The following is an 18,083-nucleotide window of genomic DNA, read 5'->3' as shown; positions in this document are numbered from 1 at the left end:
ACTCTCTCCTCTGTCCCCTTCCCAGGTGCTGCTGAAGCTGTTCAGTTACTGTGTGAAGGTGAAGATCAACCGACAACAGCTGGTCAAACCAGACATGAACACGCTCAACGTCATGCTGGGCACACTCAACCTGGTGAGGACTACATTTATTTATTTTACATTTTATTTAACTAGGCAAGTCAGTTAAGAACTAATTCTTATTTACAATGACGGCCCTAGCCCCCGAGCTGACGAGGTACAAATCTGTCGTTCTGCCCCCTGAACAGTGCAGTTAACCCCACTGTTCCTAGGCTGTCATTGAAAATAAGAATTTGTTCTTAACTGACTTGCCTAGTTAAATAAAGGTAAAATAAAAATTAAATTAAATATCTATGCACATTCATACTGAGAAAGTAATATCACATTGTGACATGACGTGATGCAAGATGCACAATTCAAAAATAGATTTTTATTTAAAATTTTTTGGTTTGCAGGAGAAATTCTATCAGTTAATTTTGACCAGAGTTTGGCCATATATTTGTTTTTCTTCCTCTGTAGGCGTTGGTTGCAGAGCAGGAGAGTAAGGACAGTGGAGGAGCGTCCATAGCAGAGCAGGTCCTCAGCATCATGGAGATCATTCTGGATGAGGCCAACGCTGAGATCTCAGAGGACAAGGTGAGACTGAGGCTGGCTGCCCTGGATGAATTATCCTGTCCTGGCAACCTTGGAAACTGTCGCGAAGTGGACTATCCCGGTCAAACAGTACATAGAACAAATGAATGTTCCACCCAAGTTCTTTTCAGACCAAACTAGAGACATCTCATCTGGTTCCTTGCCCCGTCAAAAGTTTTCAGACCAAATAATCCGAGTTGGTGGCTCCAAACTACTAAAAGTAAAATTCTCATAGCTCTTTTTCTTCTTACCGTGTTGTTCCATGAAGCTAAAGTGTATCTCCCCCCCCCCCCCCCCCCCCCCCCCCCAGGGTAACCTGTTGTTAACAGGGGGCAAGGACCAGCTGGTGATGCTGCTGGACCAGATCAACACTCCATTTGTCCGTTCCAACCCCAGCGTTCTGCAGGGTCTCCTACGTATCATACCCTACCTGTCTTTTGGAGAACTGGAGAAGATGAGGATCCTAGTGGAGAGATTTAAACCGTGCTGCAGCTTCGACAAGTATGGAGCCTCACTGGGTGTAGTAGTAGCAGCTGTAGTAGTAGTAGCAGCTGTAGTAGTAGTAGCAGCTGTAGTAGTGGTGGTAGTAGTAGTAGTAGTAGCAGCTGTAGCAGCTGTAGTAGTAGTAGCAGCTGTAGCAGTAGTAGCAGCTGTAGCAGTAGTAGAAGCAGCAGCTGTAGTAGCAGCTGTAGTAGTAGTAGCTGTAGCAGCTGTAGTAGTAGTAGCTGTAGCAGCTGTAGTAGTAGTAGCTGTAGCAGCTGTAGTAGTAGTAGCTGTAGCAGCTGTAGTAGTAGTAGCTGTAGCAGCTGTAGTAGTAGCAGCTGTAGTAGTAGTAGCAGCTGTAGTAGTAGCAGCTGTAGTAGTAGCAGCTGTAGTAGTAGCAGCTGTAGTAGTAGCAGCTGTAGTAGTAGCAGCTGTAGTAGCTGTAGTAGCAGTAGTAGCAGCTGTAGTAGCTGTAGTAGCTGTAGTAGCAGCTGTAGTAGCAGCTGTAGCAGTAGTAGCAGCTGTAGCAGCTGTAGCAGTAGTAGCAGCTGTAGCAGTAGTAGCAGCTGTAGCAGTAGTAGCAGCTGTAGCAGTAGTAGCAGCTGTAGCAGTAGTAGTAGCAGCTGTAGCAGTAGTAGTAGCAGCTGTAGTAGTAGCAGCTGTAGTAGTAGTAGTAGCAGCTGTAGTAGTAGTAGTAGTAGTAGTAGTAGTAGTAGTAGTAGTAGTAGCAGCTGTAGTAGTAGTAGCAGTAGTAGTAGTAGCAGCTGTAGTAGTAGCAGCTGTAGTAGTAGTAGTAGTAGCAGCTGTAGTAGTAGCAGCTGTAGTAGTAGTAGTAGTAGCAGCTGTAGTAGTAGCAGCTGTAGTAGTAGCAGCTGTAGTAGTAGTAGTAGTAGTAGTAGCAGCTGTAGTAGTAGTAGCAGCTGTAGTAGTAGTAGTAGTAGCAGCTGTAGTAGTAGTAGCTGTAGCAGCTGTAGTAGTAGTAGCTGTAGCAGCTGTAGTAGTAGTAGTAGCTGTAGCAGCTGTAGTAGTAGTAGCTGTAGCAGCTGTAGTAGTAGTAGCTGTAGCAGCTGTAGTAGTAGTAGCTGTAGCAGCTGTAGTAGTAGTAGCTGTAGCAGCTGTAGTAGTAGTAGCTGTAGTAGTAGCAGCTGTAGTAGTAGTAGCAGCTGTAGTAGTAGCAGCTGTAGTAGCTGTAGTAGCTGTAGTAGCAGCTGTAGTAGCAGCTGTAGCAGTAGTAGCAGCTGTAGCAGTAGTAGCAGCTGTAGCAGTAGTAGTAGCAGCTGTAGTAGCAGCTGTAGTAGTAGTAGTAGCAGCTGTAGTAGTAGTAGTAGCAGCTGTAGTAGTAGTAGTAGTAGTAGTAGTAGTAGTAGTAGTAGTAGTAGTAGTAGTAGTAGTAGTAGTAGTAGTAGTAGTAGTAGTAGTAGTAGTAGTAGCAGCTGTAGTAGTAGCAGCTGTAGTAGTAGTAGTAGCAGCTGTAGTAGTAGTAGCAGCTGTAGTAGTAGTAGTAGTAGTAGCAGCTGTAGTAGTAGTAGTAGTAGTAGCAGCTGTAGTAGTAGTAGTAGCAGCTGTAGTAGTAGTAGTAGTAGTAGTAGCAGCTGTAGTAGTAGTAGCAGCTGTAGTAGTAGTAGTAGTAGCAGCTGTAGTAGTAGTAGTAGTAGCAGCTGTAGTAGCAGCTGTAGTAGTAGTAGTAGTAGCAGCTGTAGTAGTAGCAGCTGTAGTAGTAGTAGTAGTAGCAGCTGTAGTAGTAGCAGCTGTAGTAGTAGTAGTAGCAGCTGTAGTAGTAGTAGTAGCAGCTGTAGTAGTAGTAGCAGCTGTAGTAGTAGTAGTAGCAGCTGTAGTAGTAGTAGTAGCAGCTGTAGTAGTAGTAGTAGCAGCTGTAGTAGTAGTAGCAGCAGCTGTAGTAGTAGTAGCAGCTGTAGTAGTAGTAGCAGCTGTAGTTGTGGTAGTAGTAGTAGTAGTAGTAGTAGTAGCAGCTGTAGTAGTAGTAGTAGCAGTAGTAGTAGTAGCAGCTGTAGTAGTAGTAGTAGTAGTAGTAGCAGCAGCTGTAGTAGTAGTAGTAGCAGCAGCTGTAGTAGTAGTAGTAGCAGCAGCTGTAGTAGTAGTAGTAGCAGCAGCTGTAGTAGTAGTAGCAGCAGCTGTAGTAGTAGTAGCAGCAGCTGTAGCAGCTGTAGTAGTAGTAGTAGTAGCAGCTGTAGTAGTAGTAGTAGCAGCTGTAGTAGTAGCAGCTGTAGTTGTGGTAGTAGTAGTAGCAGCTGTAGTAGTAGTAGTAGCAGTAGTAGTAGTAGCAGCTGTAGTAGTAGTAGCAGCTGTAGTAGTAGTAGTAGCAGCAGCTGTAGTAGTAGTAGTAGTAGCAGCAGCTGTAGTAGTAGTAGTAGCAGCAGCTGTAGTAGTAGCAGCAGCTGTAGTAGCAGCAGCTGTAGTAGTAGTAGTAGCAGCTGTAGTAGTAGTAGTAGTAGTAGTAGCAGCTGTAGTAGTAGTAGTAGCAGCTGTAGTAGTAGTAGCAGCTGTAGTTGTGGTAGTAGTAGTAGTAGCAGCAGTAGTATTAGTAGTTGTGGTAGTAGTAGGTATAGTAGTAGCAGTAAAGTGTGAATTTGTCTTTACAAGTGTCTGGTTTTATTCCCATGATGTCCGTGACGTTTGAACCTTTTATCCTGCTGTGTTTCCCAGGTACGATGAGGAGCATAGTGCCGATGACAAGGTCTTCATCGACTGCTTCTGTAAGATTACTGCTGGCATCAAGAACAACAGCAACGGACACCAACTCAAAGACCTGATACTGCAGAAAGGGATCACACAGAGTGCCCTGGACTATATGAAGAAACACATCCCCAACGCCAAAAAGTAAGCTGGGATGGACCTCGTAGTGGGGGGGGGGGGGTCCTGTTCACTTTTATTAATGACATGCATTTATATTATAGCTCCCCGAGTACCCCCGGGGTGAACGCATCCTAAGGCAAACAGTTGTCCCAAAGTAGCCTGGTCTCGGATTGGTTGGTGTTTTACAGCCAACTCCTTTGGGAATGATCACAGTAATTGTCTGTACAATTCAAAACAGATCTGGGACCAGGCTAGTGGAATTTCTGAAAATAATGTTGGGTAAAAAAAATTTTGGGGGGGGGGGGGGGGGGGTCCTGTTCACTTTTATTAATGACATGCATTTATATTATAGCTCCCCGAGTACCCCCGGGGTGAACGCATCCTAAGGCAAACGGTTGTCCCAAAGTAGCCTGGTCTCGGATTGGTTGGTGTTTTACAGCCAACTCCTTTGGGAATGATCACAGTAATTGTCTGTACAATTCAAAACAGATCTGGGACCAGGCTAGTGGAATTTCTGAAAATAATGTTGGGTTAAATTTTTTTTGGGGGGGGGGGGGGGGGGTTTAATTAAAATCTTCACATTTATAAAACAACCCCCAACTTCACAGTGTGTGAAACGACACTGACCTCTCACCTCTCCTACCCTCCAGTCTGGATGCTGACGTGTGGAAGAAGTTCCTGTCTCGTCCAGCTCTACCCTTCATCCTCAGACTGCTCCGAGGCCTGGCCACCCAGCACCCACCTACACAGGTACACACCTGGGTCCATGTTCACTAGGGCACACTGTAGCAAAATGTTTTTTGCGCGGGCAGGAAATCTTTTCTGAACAACCTCGTCTGTCTCTCTCCAGACGCTAATCGGGACAGACTCCATCACTAACCTTCACAAGTTGGAGCAGGTGTCTAGCGACGAGGGTATTGGGACACTGGCAGAGAACCTTCTGGAGGCGCTGAGGGAGCACGCGGAGGTCAACCTGAAGATAGATGCCGCTCGCAGGGAGACACGGGCCGAGAAGAAACGCATGGCCATGGCCATGAGACAGAAAGCTCTGGGGACACTGGGCATGACGGTAGGTTTACTGACTGGGAGGGTTAACCGGACCGTAGGCGGAGGGGTTGGAAGACCAAGTTCAGGTGTGGGTTTCTGGTCTCGACTGTAGGTGGAGGGGTTGGAAGACCAAGTTCAGGTGTGGGTTTCTGGTCTCGACTGTAGGTGGAGGGGTTGGAAGACCAAGTTCGGGTGTGGGTTTCTGGTCTCGACTGTAGGCGGAGGGGTTTGGAAGACCAAGTTCAGGTGTGGGTTTCTGGTCTCGCCTGTAGGCGGAGGGGTTTGGAAGACCAAGTTCAGGTGTGGGTTTCTGGTCTCGCCTGTAGGTGGAGGGGTTTGGAAGACCAAGTTCAGGTGTGGGTTTCTGGTCTCGACTGTAGGCGGAGGGGTTTGGAAGACCAAGTTCAGGTGTGGTCTCGACTGTAGGCGGAGGGGTTTGGAAGACCAAGTTCAGGTGTGGGTTTCTGGTCTCGACTGTAGGTGATGAGGAGGGAGGCGACGTATGCAGTCCAAAACCATTCAATAGCTAAAAAGACCTGCTTTCTCTGAGCCCAGCCTGAACCATTAGAGATCCTGAGATTTGTGGGGGATAAATTTTCCAATGGAAATCTTCCTTTCTTCCTAACATGGCTCTGATTATAATTAAGAAACCGGAAGCTCATCCAGGTTGATAATTGGCTGTTATGTGTTTCAGACCAATGAGAAGGGCCAGGTGGTGACCAAGACGTCGTTGTTGAAACAAATGGAGGAGCTGATAGAGGAGCCAGGACTGACCTGCTGCATCTGTAGAGAGGGATACAAGTTCCAGGTAACACAACAACAACAACAACAACAACAATAGATAAACAACAATACACACATACACTCTACCAGGACTGACCTGCTGCATCTGTAGAGAGGGATACAAGTTCCAGGTAACACAACAACAACAACAACAATAGATAAACAACAATACACACATACACTCTACCAGGACTGACCTGCTGCATCTGTAGAGAGGGATACAAGTTCCAGGTAACACAACAACAACAACAACAACAATAGATAAACAACAATACACACATACACTCTACCAGGACTGACCTGCTGCATCTGTAGAGAGGGATACAAGTTCCAGGTAACACAACAACAACAACAACAATAGATAAACAACAATACACACATACACTCTACCAGGACTGACCTGCTGCATCTGTAGAGAGGGATACAAGTTCCAGGTAACACAACAACAACAACAACAATAGATAAACAACAATACACACATACACTCTACCAGGACTGACCTGCTGCATCTGTAGAGAGGGATACAAGTTCCAGGTAACACAACAACAACAACAACAACAACAATAGATAAACAACAACACACACATACACTCTACCAGCACTGACCTGCTGCATCTGTAGAGGGATACAAGATTTTTAAGCCTTGAGACAATTGAGACATGGGTATGTGACCAGATTTAAGTGCCTTTGAACAGGGTTATGGTAGTAGGTCCCCAGGCACACCGGTTTGTGTCAAGAACTGCAACGCTCCTGTTTTTGTTTTTTTCTCACACTCAAAAGTGTATTGTGTGTGTGTGTAACGATAATGGTCCACCTCTCAACGGACATCCAGTCAACTGGACACAACTGTGGGAAGCATTGGCGGCAACATGGGCCAGCGTCCCTGTGGAACACGTTCAACCAACACCTTTGTCGACTCCATGCCCCTGGCAAATTGAGGTTGTTCCCGAGGGCAGGCAGGGTGCGGCGCAATATTAGGAAGGTGTTCTTAATGTTTGCTAAACTCAGTGTTCATGTACTAAACCTGAAACGGCCCTATCTGCAGTGTCGCAGCTGTTTCGCCCGAGTTCCCAGGGTGCTCGGTGGTTGGACTTGTCAACGAAGCAGCTTGACAGAAAATGTAATGCCAAGTTTTCAAACTACCACTAGTTTCTTCGAGGAGAATTATATAAAACGATCTGTGCATTTTAACGACCACATAAATACACCTATATCACTTTTCTTTGCATGTCTAAAACCGAATGACCACTGGGGCACATGCCGCCGCTGTTTTGAACTGATTCAATGTATTAATTAGAACGAGCAGCCAGATCACGTCATGAATGCACCAAGTACCACCAGTGTGGACGCTCCAAGTACCGCCGGTGTGGACGCTCCAAGTACCGCCGGTGTGGACTCTCCAAGTACCGCCGGTGTGAACGCTCCAAGTACCGCCGGGGTGAACGCACCGAGTACCGCCGGGGTGAACGCACCGAGTACCGCCGGGGTGAACGCACCGAGTACCGCCGGGGTGAACGCACCGAGTACCGCCGGGGTGAACGCACCGAGTACCGCCGGGGTGAACGCACCGAGTACCGCCGGGGGGGTGAACGCACCGAGTACCGCCGGGGGGGTGAACGCACCGAGTACCGCCGGGGGGGTGAACGCACCGAGTACCGCCGGGGGGGTGAACGCACCGAGTACCGCCGGGGGGGTGAACGCACCGAGTACCGCCGGGGGGGTGAACGCACCGAGTACCGCCGGGGGGGTGAACGCACCGAGTACCGCCGGGGGGGTGAACGCACCGAGTACCCGCCGGGGGGGTGAACGCACCGAGTACCCCCGGGGGGGTGAACGCACCGAGTACCCCCGGGGGGGTGAACGCACCGAGTACCCCCGGGGGGGTGAACGCACCGAGTACCCCCGGGGGGGTGAACGCACCGAGTACCCCCGGGGGGGTGAACGCACCGAGTACCCCCGGGGGGGTGAACGCACCGAGTACCCCCGGGGGGGTGAACGCACCGAGTACCCCCGGGGGGGTGAACGCACCGAGTACCCCCGGGGGGGTGAACGCACCGAGTACCCCCGGGGGGGTGAACGCACCGAGTACCCCCGGGGGGGTGAACGCACCGAGTACCCCCGGGGGGTGGACGCACCGAGTACCCCCGGGGTGGACGCACCGAGTACCCCCGGGGGGGTGAACGCACCGAGTACCCCCGGGGGGGTGAACGCACCGAGTACCCCCGGGGGGGTGAACGCACCGAGTACCCCCGGGGGGGTGAACGCACCGAGTACCCCCGGGGGGGTGAACGCACCGAGTACCCCCGGGGGGGTGAACGCACCGAGTACCCCCGGGGGGGTGAACGCACCGAGTACCCCCGGGGGGGTGAACGCACCGAGTACCCCCGGGGGGGTGAACGCACCGAGTACCCCCGGGGGGGTGAACGCACCGAGTACCCCCGGGGGGGTGAACGCACCGAGTACCCCCGGGGGGGTGAACGCACCGAGTACCCCCGGGGGGGTGGACGCACCGAGTACCCCCGGGGGGGTGGACGCACCGAGTACCCCCGGGGGGGTGGACGCACCGAGTACCCCCGGGGTGGACGCACCGAGTACCCCCGGGGTGGAATAAGTGGTAACACATTGATCTAACTGGGGATTGTTAGCTAACGTGTCGCAAAGCATGATGCGATAGCCAGGTGACTTTCTTTCTAAAAACGACTTCATATTTCAGAGTTGGTCAGATATGAGTTTAGATGGACTTGAAATTTGCATGGGCCCTAACTAGCACGCAAGCTACACGCTAGTTCTAGCTAGCGAATATGAGTTTATCAAAGGTAGATGAATAGTTAATGAACTATTTCTCAATGTTTCTCAAGCTTAACTGTTAATTAATTTGATCAAGCTTTGTGATAGATCCCCCGGTCTTAGTCCACACATGTCGCCCCGTCACATACAGTAGAACCTCATGAACAACATGGGGGGAGACAATAAAATTGTCCCTTTTTTTTTTTTTTGTCCTACCGCGATGAAACGTTCTTCGACTCTTGTTAGATGAAGTTGTCTGGTTTATCAGGTCCTAGGCTCCCTATGATCCCTTGAATGATCATTTATTTACAAGTGAATTACAATTAGCTTTAGGGCCATCTGTACCTGATATAATATCGTCTCACGTGTGGAAAGTGAGCCGTCTGGACGCGAGAAACTCATTTGGATGGCGACTACAGCAGAACCAGAAGTTCTGATTTTGATGGACATTGGAGCACCCCCCCTAAGACAGTCCGTTAACTTTGTGCTGTTATAATTTATGCTATGAAATCCTGCGAATTCATTGGAGCACCCCCCAAGACAGTCCGTTAACTTTCTGCTGTTATAATTTATGCTATGAAATCCTGCGATTTCATTGGAGCACCCCCCAAGACAGTAACTTTGTGCTGTTATAATTTATGCTATGAAATCCTGCGATTTCATTGGAGCAGTTCCCCCTCAGAGTCAATAGCAAAACAATCAAATCCACGTTTTCCCGGCCTGTGGAGGAGGCGAAGCTGCTGCTGGCCGTCACCGAGGAGTAATTCAACAGCTTGTTTTGAACAATATATAATTTTTTTAGCATTTAAAAAAAATATTTTTTACCATTCTCAAGTGGGACGCCGCTCCTAACGCCCTAATGGGCGGGCAGTCGCTACCTACCCCCTAATGGGCTCTACCTACCCCCTAATGGGCGGGCAGTCGCTACCTACCCCCTAATGGGCTCTACCTACCCCTAATGGGCGGGCGGGCGGGCAGTCGCTACCTACCCCTAATGGGCGGGCAGTCGCTACCTACCCCCTAATGGGCGCTACCTACCCCTAATGGGCGGGCGGGCGGGCAGTCGCTACCTACCCCTAATGGGCGGGCAGTCCTTACCTACCCCTAATGGGTGGGCAGTCGCTACCTACCCCTAATGGGCGCTACCTACCCCTAATGGGCGCTACCTACCCCTAGTGGGCGGGCGGGCAGTCGCTACCTACCCCTAGTGGGCGGGCAGTCGCTACCTACCCCCTAATGGGCGGGCAGTCGCTACCTACCCCCTAATGGGCGGGCAGTCGCTACCTACCCCCTAATGGGCGGGCAGTCGCTACCTACCCCCTAATGGGCGGGCAGTCGCTACCTACCCCCTAATGGGCGGGCAGTCGCTACCTACCCCCTAATGGGCGGGCAGTCGCTACCTACCCCCTAATGGGCGGGCAGTCGCTACCTACCCCCTAATGGGCGGGCAGTCGCTACCTACCCCCTAATGGGCGGGCAGTCGCTACCTACCCGTACCCCTGCGGCTCCCAACACTCAACCTTGGGAAACACTGTATTATAAACTGGGTAGTTCGAGCCCTGGATGCTGATTGGCTGAAAACCCGTGGTATATCAGACAAAACATTTTTAGTTGATTATGCATGCCACACCCCCTCTGTCCTTCATGTTTAATTATACATATTTTATTGTATTGGTTAAATGTGTGGACAATTCCACTCTTGGCTGTGACTAAAAAGGAACTGCTATATTTCCTGATCTTTGTACTGTGTCCCCTACCAGCCGACCAAATCAATCAATAAACTGCTACATTTCCTGATCTTTGTACTGTGTCCCCTACCAGCCAACCAAATCAATTAACTGCTACATTTCCTGATCTTTGTACTGTGTCCCCCTACCAGCCGACCAAATCAATTAACTGCTATATTTCCTGATCTTTGTACTGTGTCCCCTACCAGCCGACCAAATCAATGAACTGCTATATTTCCTGATCTTTGTACTGTGTCCCCCTACCAGCCGACCAAATCAATTAACTGCTACATTTCCTGATCTTTGTACTGTGTCCCCTACCAGCCGACCAAGGTGCTGGGGATCTACACCTTTACGAAGCGCGTGGCCCTGGAGGACTTGGAGAACAAGCCTCGCAAACAGCAGGGATACAGCACTGTGTCACACTTTAACATCGTCCACTATGACTGCCACCTCGCTGCTGTCAGGTTAGCGCACACACACACACACACACACACACACACACACACACACACACACACACACACACACACACACACACACACACACATCAGGGATACAGCACTGTGTCACACTTTAACATAGTCCACTATGACTGCCACCTCGCTGCTGTCAGGTTAACACACACACACACACACACATCAGGGATACAGCACTGTGTCACACTTTAACATAGTCCACTATGACTGCCACCTCGCTGCTGTCAGGTTGAAACAAACTATGATATTAATCTGACTATTCACAATAATCGTATTATTGAGTGTGCATGTAACCGAGCTCTCTGTCTCTGTCTCTCCCTCTGTCTCTCCCTCTGTCTCTCCCTCTGTCTCTCCCTCTGTCTCTCCCTCTCTCTGTCTCTCCCTCTCTCTGTCTCTCTCTCACGGTCTCTGTCTCTCCCTCTCTCTGTCTCTCTCTCACGGTCTCTGTCTCTCACTGTCTCTGTCTCTCACTGTCTCTGTCTCTCACTGTCTCTGTCTCTCTCTCCGTCCTCTATTCAGGCTTGCTCGCGGGCGGGAGGAGTGGGAGAGTGCTGCGCTGCAGAACGCCAACACCAAGTGCAATGGACTGCTTCCTGTCTGGGGGCCTCACGTCCCAGAATCGGCTTTCGCCACCTGCCTGGCCAGGTATGACCAACTCACTTGGAAATAGTTGCAGCAGATACTTTGTCATAGAGTTTTATTGTGTCAGAAGAACGTGTTGCCTTTCTGAAAGCATGAACAAAGCTTTTGGCTTGACAGTAGAGTTGAGCAAGTCTGGCTAAACACCATGACTTAAGAGTCTATAACGGCTGCTTTGATGTGTTGGCTCAAAGCGAGGATAATGAAGGGGGTGTGGCCTCGTACTTCAAGACGGCACCCTACGCTGGTTGGCTATCCCCCATTTCGAATTCAACCAATCATGATTTGTTTTCCATGGGACCAGACCTGCGCATGCAAATGGATGCATGGATATGAGAGCCAATCAAAAAGTTGCTCAGTATGTTTTGCTAACCTGACTCATTTACAAGCCTGCGATGTCAGACCTGTCATTGCTCGCTGTTTATTTCTCCATGAGAATCTTTCACGTTCGTCCCATTTTTAAAGTCCTACTTCCTCTCTCCTCTCTCCCAGGCACAACACATATCTGCAGGAATGTACAGGGCAGAGAGAGCCCACCTACCAGCTCAACATCCACGACACCAAGCTCCTGTTCCTGCGTTTCGCCACGGAGCAGTCCTTTAGCGTGGATACGGGAGGGGGAGGACGAGAGAGCAACATCCACCTCATCCCTTACATCATCCACACCGTGCTCTACGTCCTCAACACGTATGATTACAATACATCATCCACACGTTTATCTATGCAAACATAGGAAATCACCGTCTGTCACTCCCTCTGGCCGTCTGTCGCTCCATCTGGCCCCCTGTCTCTCCCTCTGGCCGTCTGTCGCCCCCTGTCTCTCGCTCTGTCTCCCTCTGGCTGTCTGTCGCCCCCTCTGGCTGTCTGTCGCCCCCTCTGGCTGTCTGTCGCCCCCTCTGGCCGTCTGTCGCCCCCTCTGGCCGTCTGTCGCCCCCTCTGGCTGTCTGTCGCCCCCTCTGGCCGTCTGTCTCTCCCTCTGGCCGTCTGTCGCCCCCTGTCTCTCGCTCTGTCTCCCTCTGGCCGTCTGTCGCCCCCTGTCTCTCGCTCTGTCTCCCTCTGGCCGTCTGTCGCCCCCTCTGGCCGTCTGTCGCCCCCTCTGGCCGTCTGTCGCCCCCTCTGGCCGTCTGTCGCCCCCTCTGGCCGTCTGTCGCCCCCTCTGGCCGTCTGTCGCCCCCTCTGGCCGTCTGTCGCCCCCTCTGGCCGTCTGTCGCCCCCTCTGGCCGTCTGTCGCCCCTCTGGCCGTCTGTCGCCCCCTCTGGCCGTCTGTCGCCCCCTCTGGCCGTCTGTCGCCCCCTCTGGCCGTCTGTCGCCCCCTCTGGCCGTCTGTCGCCCCCTCTGGCCGTCTGTCGCCCCCTCTGGCCGTCTGTCGCCCCCTCTGGCCGTCTGTCGCCCCCTCTGGCCGTCTGTCGCCCCCTCTGGCCGTCTGTCGCCCCCTCTGGCCGTCTGTCGCCCCCTCTGGCCGTCTGTCGCCCCCTCTGGCCGTCTGTCGCTGTCACTCCCTGTCTCGCCCTCTATATCTATGGCTCTCTGTGTTTTTGGTCGTCTGCAGTACTCGGGCTACTAGTCGTGAGGAGAAGAACCTGCAGTGTTTCCTGGAGCAGCCGTGTGAGAAGTGGGTGGAGAGCAGCTATGATGTGGACGGTCCCCACTACTACACAGTGTTGGCCATGCACATCCTGTCTCCTGAACGCTGGAGGAACACACGACTCACCTTCCTACGCAGGCTCCTCGTCTCCGTGCACGCACGCAAGGTCTCCGCCGTCTTCACCAACAAGTATGACACTGTTCCAGAACTTTCCATTTATATATTCAATTCATCACATCTTTTATCCGCTTGCAGTTCAATGAGTGCACGTGTTTTTACAACGGGTTTGTGATCCCTGCGAGAATTAAACCCACATCCTATTTATAATCAGTTGTGAGTTTATACTGTGTTGCTCAAATATAGTTCTCTTCGGGGTTTAGCTGCAGTGTTTTCGGTCTGTGATATATTTTGGATCTTTCCTCTTCTCTCCAGACTCCCAGATAAACAGTCCAAGGAATATGCAGTGTATCGGTCTCCTCTCCTCTTCTGGGGTCTCGTGGAACTCATCTATGACATGTTCAGGGTAGGAGGGACTTATCCTGCCAACAAAACGTGTTGAATTTTTTTTTATCTTAGTGTAAAAATAAATGTAACACAACCAATTGTGTCAAATGTTTTTTTGTACGTTGGACGTGATTTTAGTTTCACTCAGACCTCTCTCTCCATCTCCTTTCTCCTTCTATAGAAAGTACCCACCAGCAACACGGAGGGAGGCTGGTCCTTCTCGCTGGCAGAGTACGTGCGGCACAATGACATGCCCATCTACGAGGCCTCGGAGCGGGTGCTCAAGTCCTACCAGGAAGAGCTGATGCCCGCCGAATCCTTCTCTGAGTTCCTGGATGTTGTTGGTCAGTGTTGCCAGACACATGCAGTCCAATGAGATAGTGGCGTAGTGGCATATCGAATGCTGCCTTTTTTTCGTTCATGGTTTTCTGCTCTTGCGGGGTTTATTGTGTTAATTTTAAATGTGAATAGTTTTATCACCTCGAAATGACCTAAACAAGAAACTTGTTTGTACATGATTGTGTGTTAGACTCAAGACTCTGTTTTGATTTGTTTCCAGGGCTCCTCTCTGACATTCCGGACCCAGACCTCTTCCTGCAAGACCTGTTGAACTCTGTTCCCTGATGGTATTCAGTACCACCCTGCCCCCACCCCCCGAGACAAGAGCCCCACGATGGGGGACGACGAGGTCCCACACATTGGTCCTGCTAACGACACCTCAATGGGACAACTCTCAACCGGAAAACCCTCGCTCCCCAACTTCTCCCTAGCTTTCTGTCACACACACACACACACACGCGCATACCGTAACAGAGACACACACGCACGCATACTGTAACAGACACGCATACCGTAACAGAGACACACACATCTGTTTCCTAGTCTCCACCAGGGGTTAGGGGTTTGATCCTCTGCATCATTTTCCAACTGTTAACTCTCTTGAAGCAGATCTTGTATGTGCTGTCTGAGTCAGGAGTCAGTTGGTGCATTTATGACCATGTTGCTGTAACATTTAATACACACGGTAAAACAAACCCCATGCTTCTCTCAAATATCACCCACAAAAAATGTCTGGGTTGCAAATCTTCAAGTAACTAAAAAAAAATATGTTTAAAAAACTTCACACAAAAACAACAACATTGTTTTGAGATTCGATCGCAGTGTATTAAGAGAGTGACCTGTGCTTTTCTTTGTTTTAAGAAGTTTAAGATGAGCTCTTTTTTTTGTTTTTGTTTGTCATGACAATTTATTGGTATTTTCAGAAACAGAGGCAGGAAGGAAGCTTCACAGTAGGATTTTGAATTAAAAGAACTAACCCTGTTGTCAGATACTATTCTCCTGACTACCCTGGGGTGCCAGATCTCTCTGTGCTGACAGGAGATCTGGATGGAAAATGTACTCCTGTAGGGTTGGTTTCTCTTCTCGGTGACAAGAATCAGATGAAATGAGAAAAGAACAACAACAACAAAAATCTATCTGTTTGAGCCCTCCCTCCCCGGTAACTCAAGTTCTAATGATCCTGATTGGTTATTCATGCTCCAATGAAACGTCACCATTTTACGACATTGTCCCAAATGAATAATACTAACAATAAAAACGGGGCCTTTGCATCCTTTCCTTTGGATTCGACACACTTCTCTCTCTTTATGGTGTTATGTTTTCTGGTTGATTTTTGTTGTTTCTGGTTAAAGCAAGGTGCCGCTGAGTTCTTCAAACCTTGATGATTTAAATGGATTAATTACATCTCTTTAATATATAGACGCCCGCGTCCATCGCGACACGTGAAAACGGAGTCTTCAGAGCTGATGGTGTGGAGTTTCAACATTTTAAAATATCCCAATTTATAGTGTTACTGTCTCTCATCGGCCTATTACCGCTGCTACAATGTTCAACTGTTGCTGAATGTCTGCTTTTTGGGGGGGGTTAGCAATGATTAATAAAGTCGTGATAGTAATTCCACATCCATCGCTCTGTGTCTCGTCTGGTTCATTATATGTATTTATTGTTGCATAAATACATTTGACTTGTATTTACCGGAGTGCTGTACTATTTCGAATATATACGAGGATCCAGCACCTGATTTTTATTATTTTTTAAAACATTTATTTTAAAAAATGTAAGTCAGTTAAAGAACAAATTCTTATTCACAATGACCGCCTCGGCACAGTGGGTTAAACTGCCTTGTTCAGGGGCAGAACGATTTAAATTTATACAAGGTGGAGGCGAGCAAGTTTTGATATTATAGTATTTGGCATGGATTTGTGTTGTCATTAAACAACATTTCTTAATCCTATATGGACTTTTGTAGCACTCTTCAAATTAGTTCTCTATTCAATCAGTATCGTGGAAGTACCACTTTACAGCGTGATTTGAAATTTAAAGAGCCTTAGTTATAGTGCTCAAACGTCACTTCTGGTCTTCATTTTGACAATTTGTTGCAAACAGGATTTTATTATAGTAAAATCTAGCGGTGATGTAGAGGCCTTAAATCATCTCAGGGGAGGGTTCGGTATGAAATAATGCTGCTTTCAGAACAACTTGGAACTCGGAAAATAACGAGGTCTGACAAGGAATAATCATCCAAGTCGGAAACTGTCCTTTTTCTAGAGCTCAGACTTTCCGATTTGAAGATCACTGACGTCATTCGAGTTCCCATGAAACCATAACACTCCCTTCTAGATGTGCTGTGTGGTACCACCAATCTGCAGTGTGTAGATAAGCCAATAGAAATCACCGATCACATGGCGACGTTGGCTAGTTTAAAAATGCACTATGCATTTCCTGGATGCTAAAGTTTGAATAGTTCGCCTAATTTCAGCTTCTGACAAGACAAGCATACACACTGTGTAGAGAATCATAACCACAAATATTGTATTTTCAGCTGGTGTACAAAAGTAAAAGACGCAGGAATGAAACTTAAGAACGGGAAGCATAGAAGTGGTGCACATAGAACATAACTACCGCTTCTAGGCGTGATTTAAATCAGAATTACAGATCTATAATCATTTCTATGTGAATTTTGTTTCGGTCACCCAAAAAAGGTGACATATTGTGTTGGCGGCAAGTAGCGTTCTCCTTGCATCCGCCAAACCTAGATTTGTCCGTCAAGCTTCACCATCTGGCAGTTCGAGTCATTGCTCCAGAGTTCAATAGCGAAGAGCGTTACACCACTCCAACCGACGCTTGGCATTGCGCATGTTGATTTTAGGCAAGCCGCACACAAGCTACCCTCCGCTTGTGTGCGGCTACTCGGCCAATGGAAACCCATTTCATGACGCTCCCGGCAAACAGTTCTTTGGTGGCATCCTATAACGGTGCCAAGTTGAAAGTTACTGAGCTCTTCAGACAATGTTTGTCTATGGAGATTGCATGGCCGTGTGCTCGATTTAATACACCTGTCAGCAACGGGTGTGGCTGAAATAGCCGGAATCCACAAATTTGAAGGGGTGTCCACATACTTTTGAGTAGGGTGATTTTCACTAAAGTTTCTGGACAAATCTTTAAAATGGTACGAACTTCTAATAAGTGTAAATATAATAACAGATGTCTATGTAGCAATATTTTACACCTACCATATAAATGCTACCTGAGGTAGCTATATACTATTACCACACGGCCTTAACTTGCAGCCGATTCGGGGGGCCAGTATTTCAAACGGGACTAACTAAGAGGCTGCCTTATTTAGGGAAGGGGGGGGGGATTGTGGGCAACTGTTTAAATAGTAAATAAGAGCCAGCAGCAAATTAAAAACTACAAGATTGATGGAAGGAAATAGTATGTTAAATGTCCATGTGGTTTTGCCAGTTTCAAACCCAGTGGCCTTTCATTTATTCACCTTTATTTAACCCGGTAGGCCAGTTGAGAACACCTTTATTTAACCAGGTAGGCTAGTTGAGAACACCTTTATTTAACCAGGTAGGCCAGTTGAGAACACCTTTATTTAACCCGGTAGGCCAGTTGAGAACAAGTTCTCATTTGCAACTGCGACCTGGCCAAGATAAAGTGTAGCAATTCGACACATACAACAACACAGAGTTACACATGGAATAAACAAAACATACAGTCAATAATACAGTAGAACAAAAGAAAACAAAAAGTCTCTATACAGTTACTGCAAATTAGGTAAGTTAAGGAAATAAATAGGCCATGGTGGCAAAGTAATTACAATATAGCAATTAAACACTGGAATGGTAGATGTGCAAGTAGAGATACTGGGGTGCAAAGGAGCAAGATAAATAAATAAATACAGTATGGGGACGAGGTAGGTAGATAGATGGGCTGTTTACAGGTGCAGTGATCTGTGAGCTGCTCTGACAGCTGGTGCTTAAAGCTAGTGAGGGAGATGTGAGGCTTCAGAGATTTTTGCTTCTTCAGTTGTAGCTTTGCGTGGTGTTCAGCTTCTCTCTGTTCTAACCAGAGCCTGTACTGCAAGTCCTCTCTCCCTTTCCTCAACAGCTGCTGAAGACATTAGATCAGGGACCACCGGGTAGACTCACAGGGAGGCAGATGTGGAAAACATCAGGCAGTACTGAGAAATGACCCCCAGGTGGAGCTGTAGAGAGATATACAAAATAATCACAGACA

At 48.6% G+C, this 18,083-nt stretch overlaps 1 protein-coding gene across 14 annotated transcripts in view; it reads left to right on the top strand.

The window, feature by feature from the left end:
* The window catches only part of ubr4 (ubiquitin protein ligase E3 component n-recognin 4), a 142,966-nt gene extending 127,500 nt beyond the window's left edge, over positions 1-15,466 (top strand). For all 14 annotated transcript variants that reach the window (XM_031794817.1, XM_031794812.1, XM_031794805.1 and 11 more), the window contains 14 exons: positions 26-133; positions 538-654; positions 962-1,152; positions 3,799-3,972; positions 4,599-4,698; positions 4,799-5,017; positions 5,690-5,803; positions 10,617-10,759; positions 11,291-11,416; positions 11,903-12,097; positions 12,960-13,184; positions 13,428-13,518; positions 13,681-13,843; positions 14,059-15,466. In XM_031794817.1, coding sequence (XP_031650677.1) covers positions 26-133; positions 538-654; positions 962-1,152; positions 3,799-3,972; positions 4,599-4,698; positions 4,799-5,017; positions 5,690-5,803; positions 10,617-10,759; positions 11,291-11,416; positions 11,903-12,097; positions 12,960-13,184; positions 13,428-13,518; positions 13,681-13,843; positions 14,059-14,123 — 2,031 coding nt within the window. In that variant the 3' untranslated portion in view covers positions 14,124-15,466. The remainder of the gene's footprint in view (positions 1-25; positions 134-537; positions 655-961; positions 1,153-3,798; positions 3,973-4,598; positions 4,699-4,798; positions 5,018-5,689; positions 5,804-10,616; positions 10,760-11,290; positions 11,417-11,902; positions 12,098-12,959; positions 13,185-13,427; positions 13,519-13,680; positions 13,844-14,058) is intronic.
* Positions 15,467-18,083: the final 2,617 nt, after the last annotated feature.

Source organism: Oncorhynchus kisutch, linkage group LG17 (genome assembly GCF_002021735.2).
Source record: "Oncorhynchus kisutch isolate 150728-3 linkage group LG17, Okis_V2, whole genome shotgun sequence".
Taxonomy (NCBI): Eukaryota; Metazoa; Chordata; class Actinopteri; order Salmoniformes; family Salmonidae; genus Oncorhynchus; species Oncorhynchus kisutch.
The sequence above is the reverse complement of the archived record's forward strand: the minus strand, read 5'-3'. Positions and strand labels throughout refer to the sequence as shown.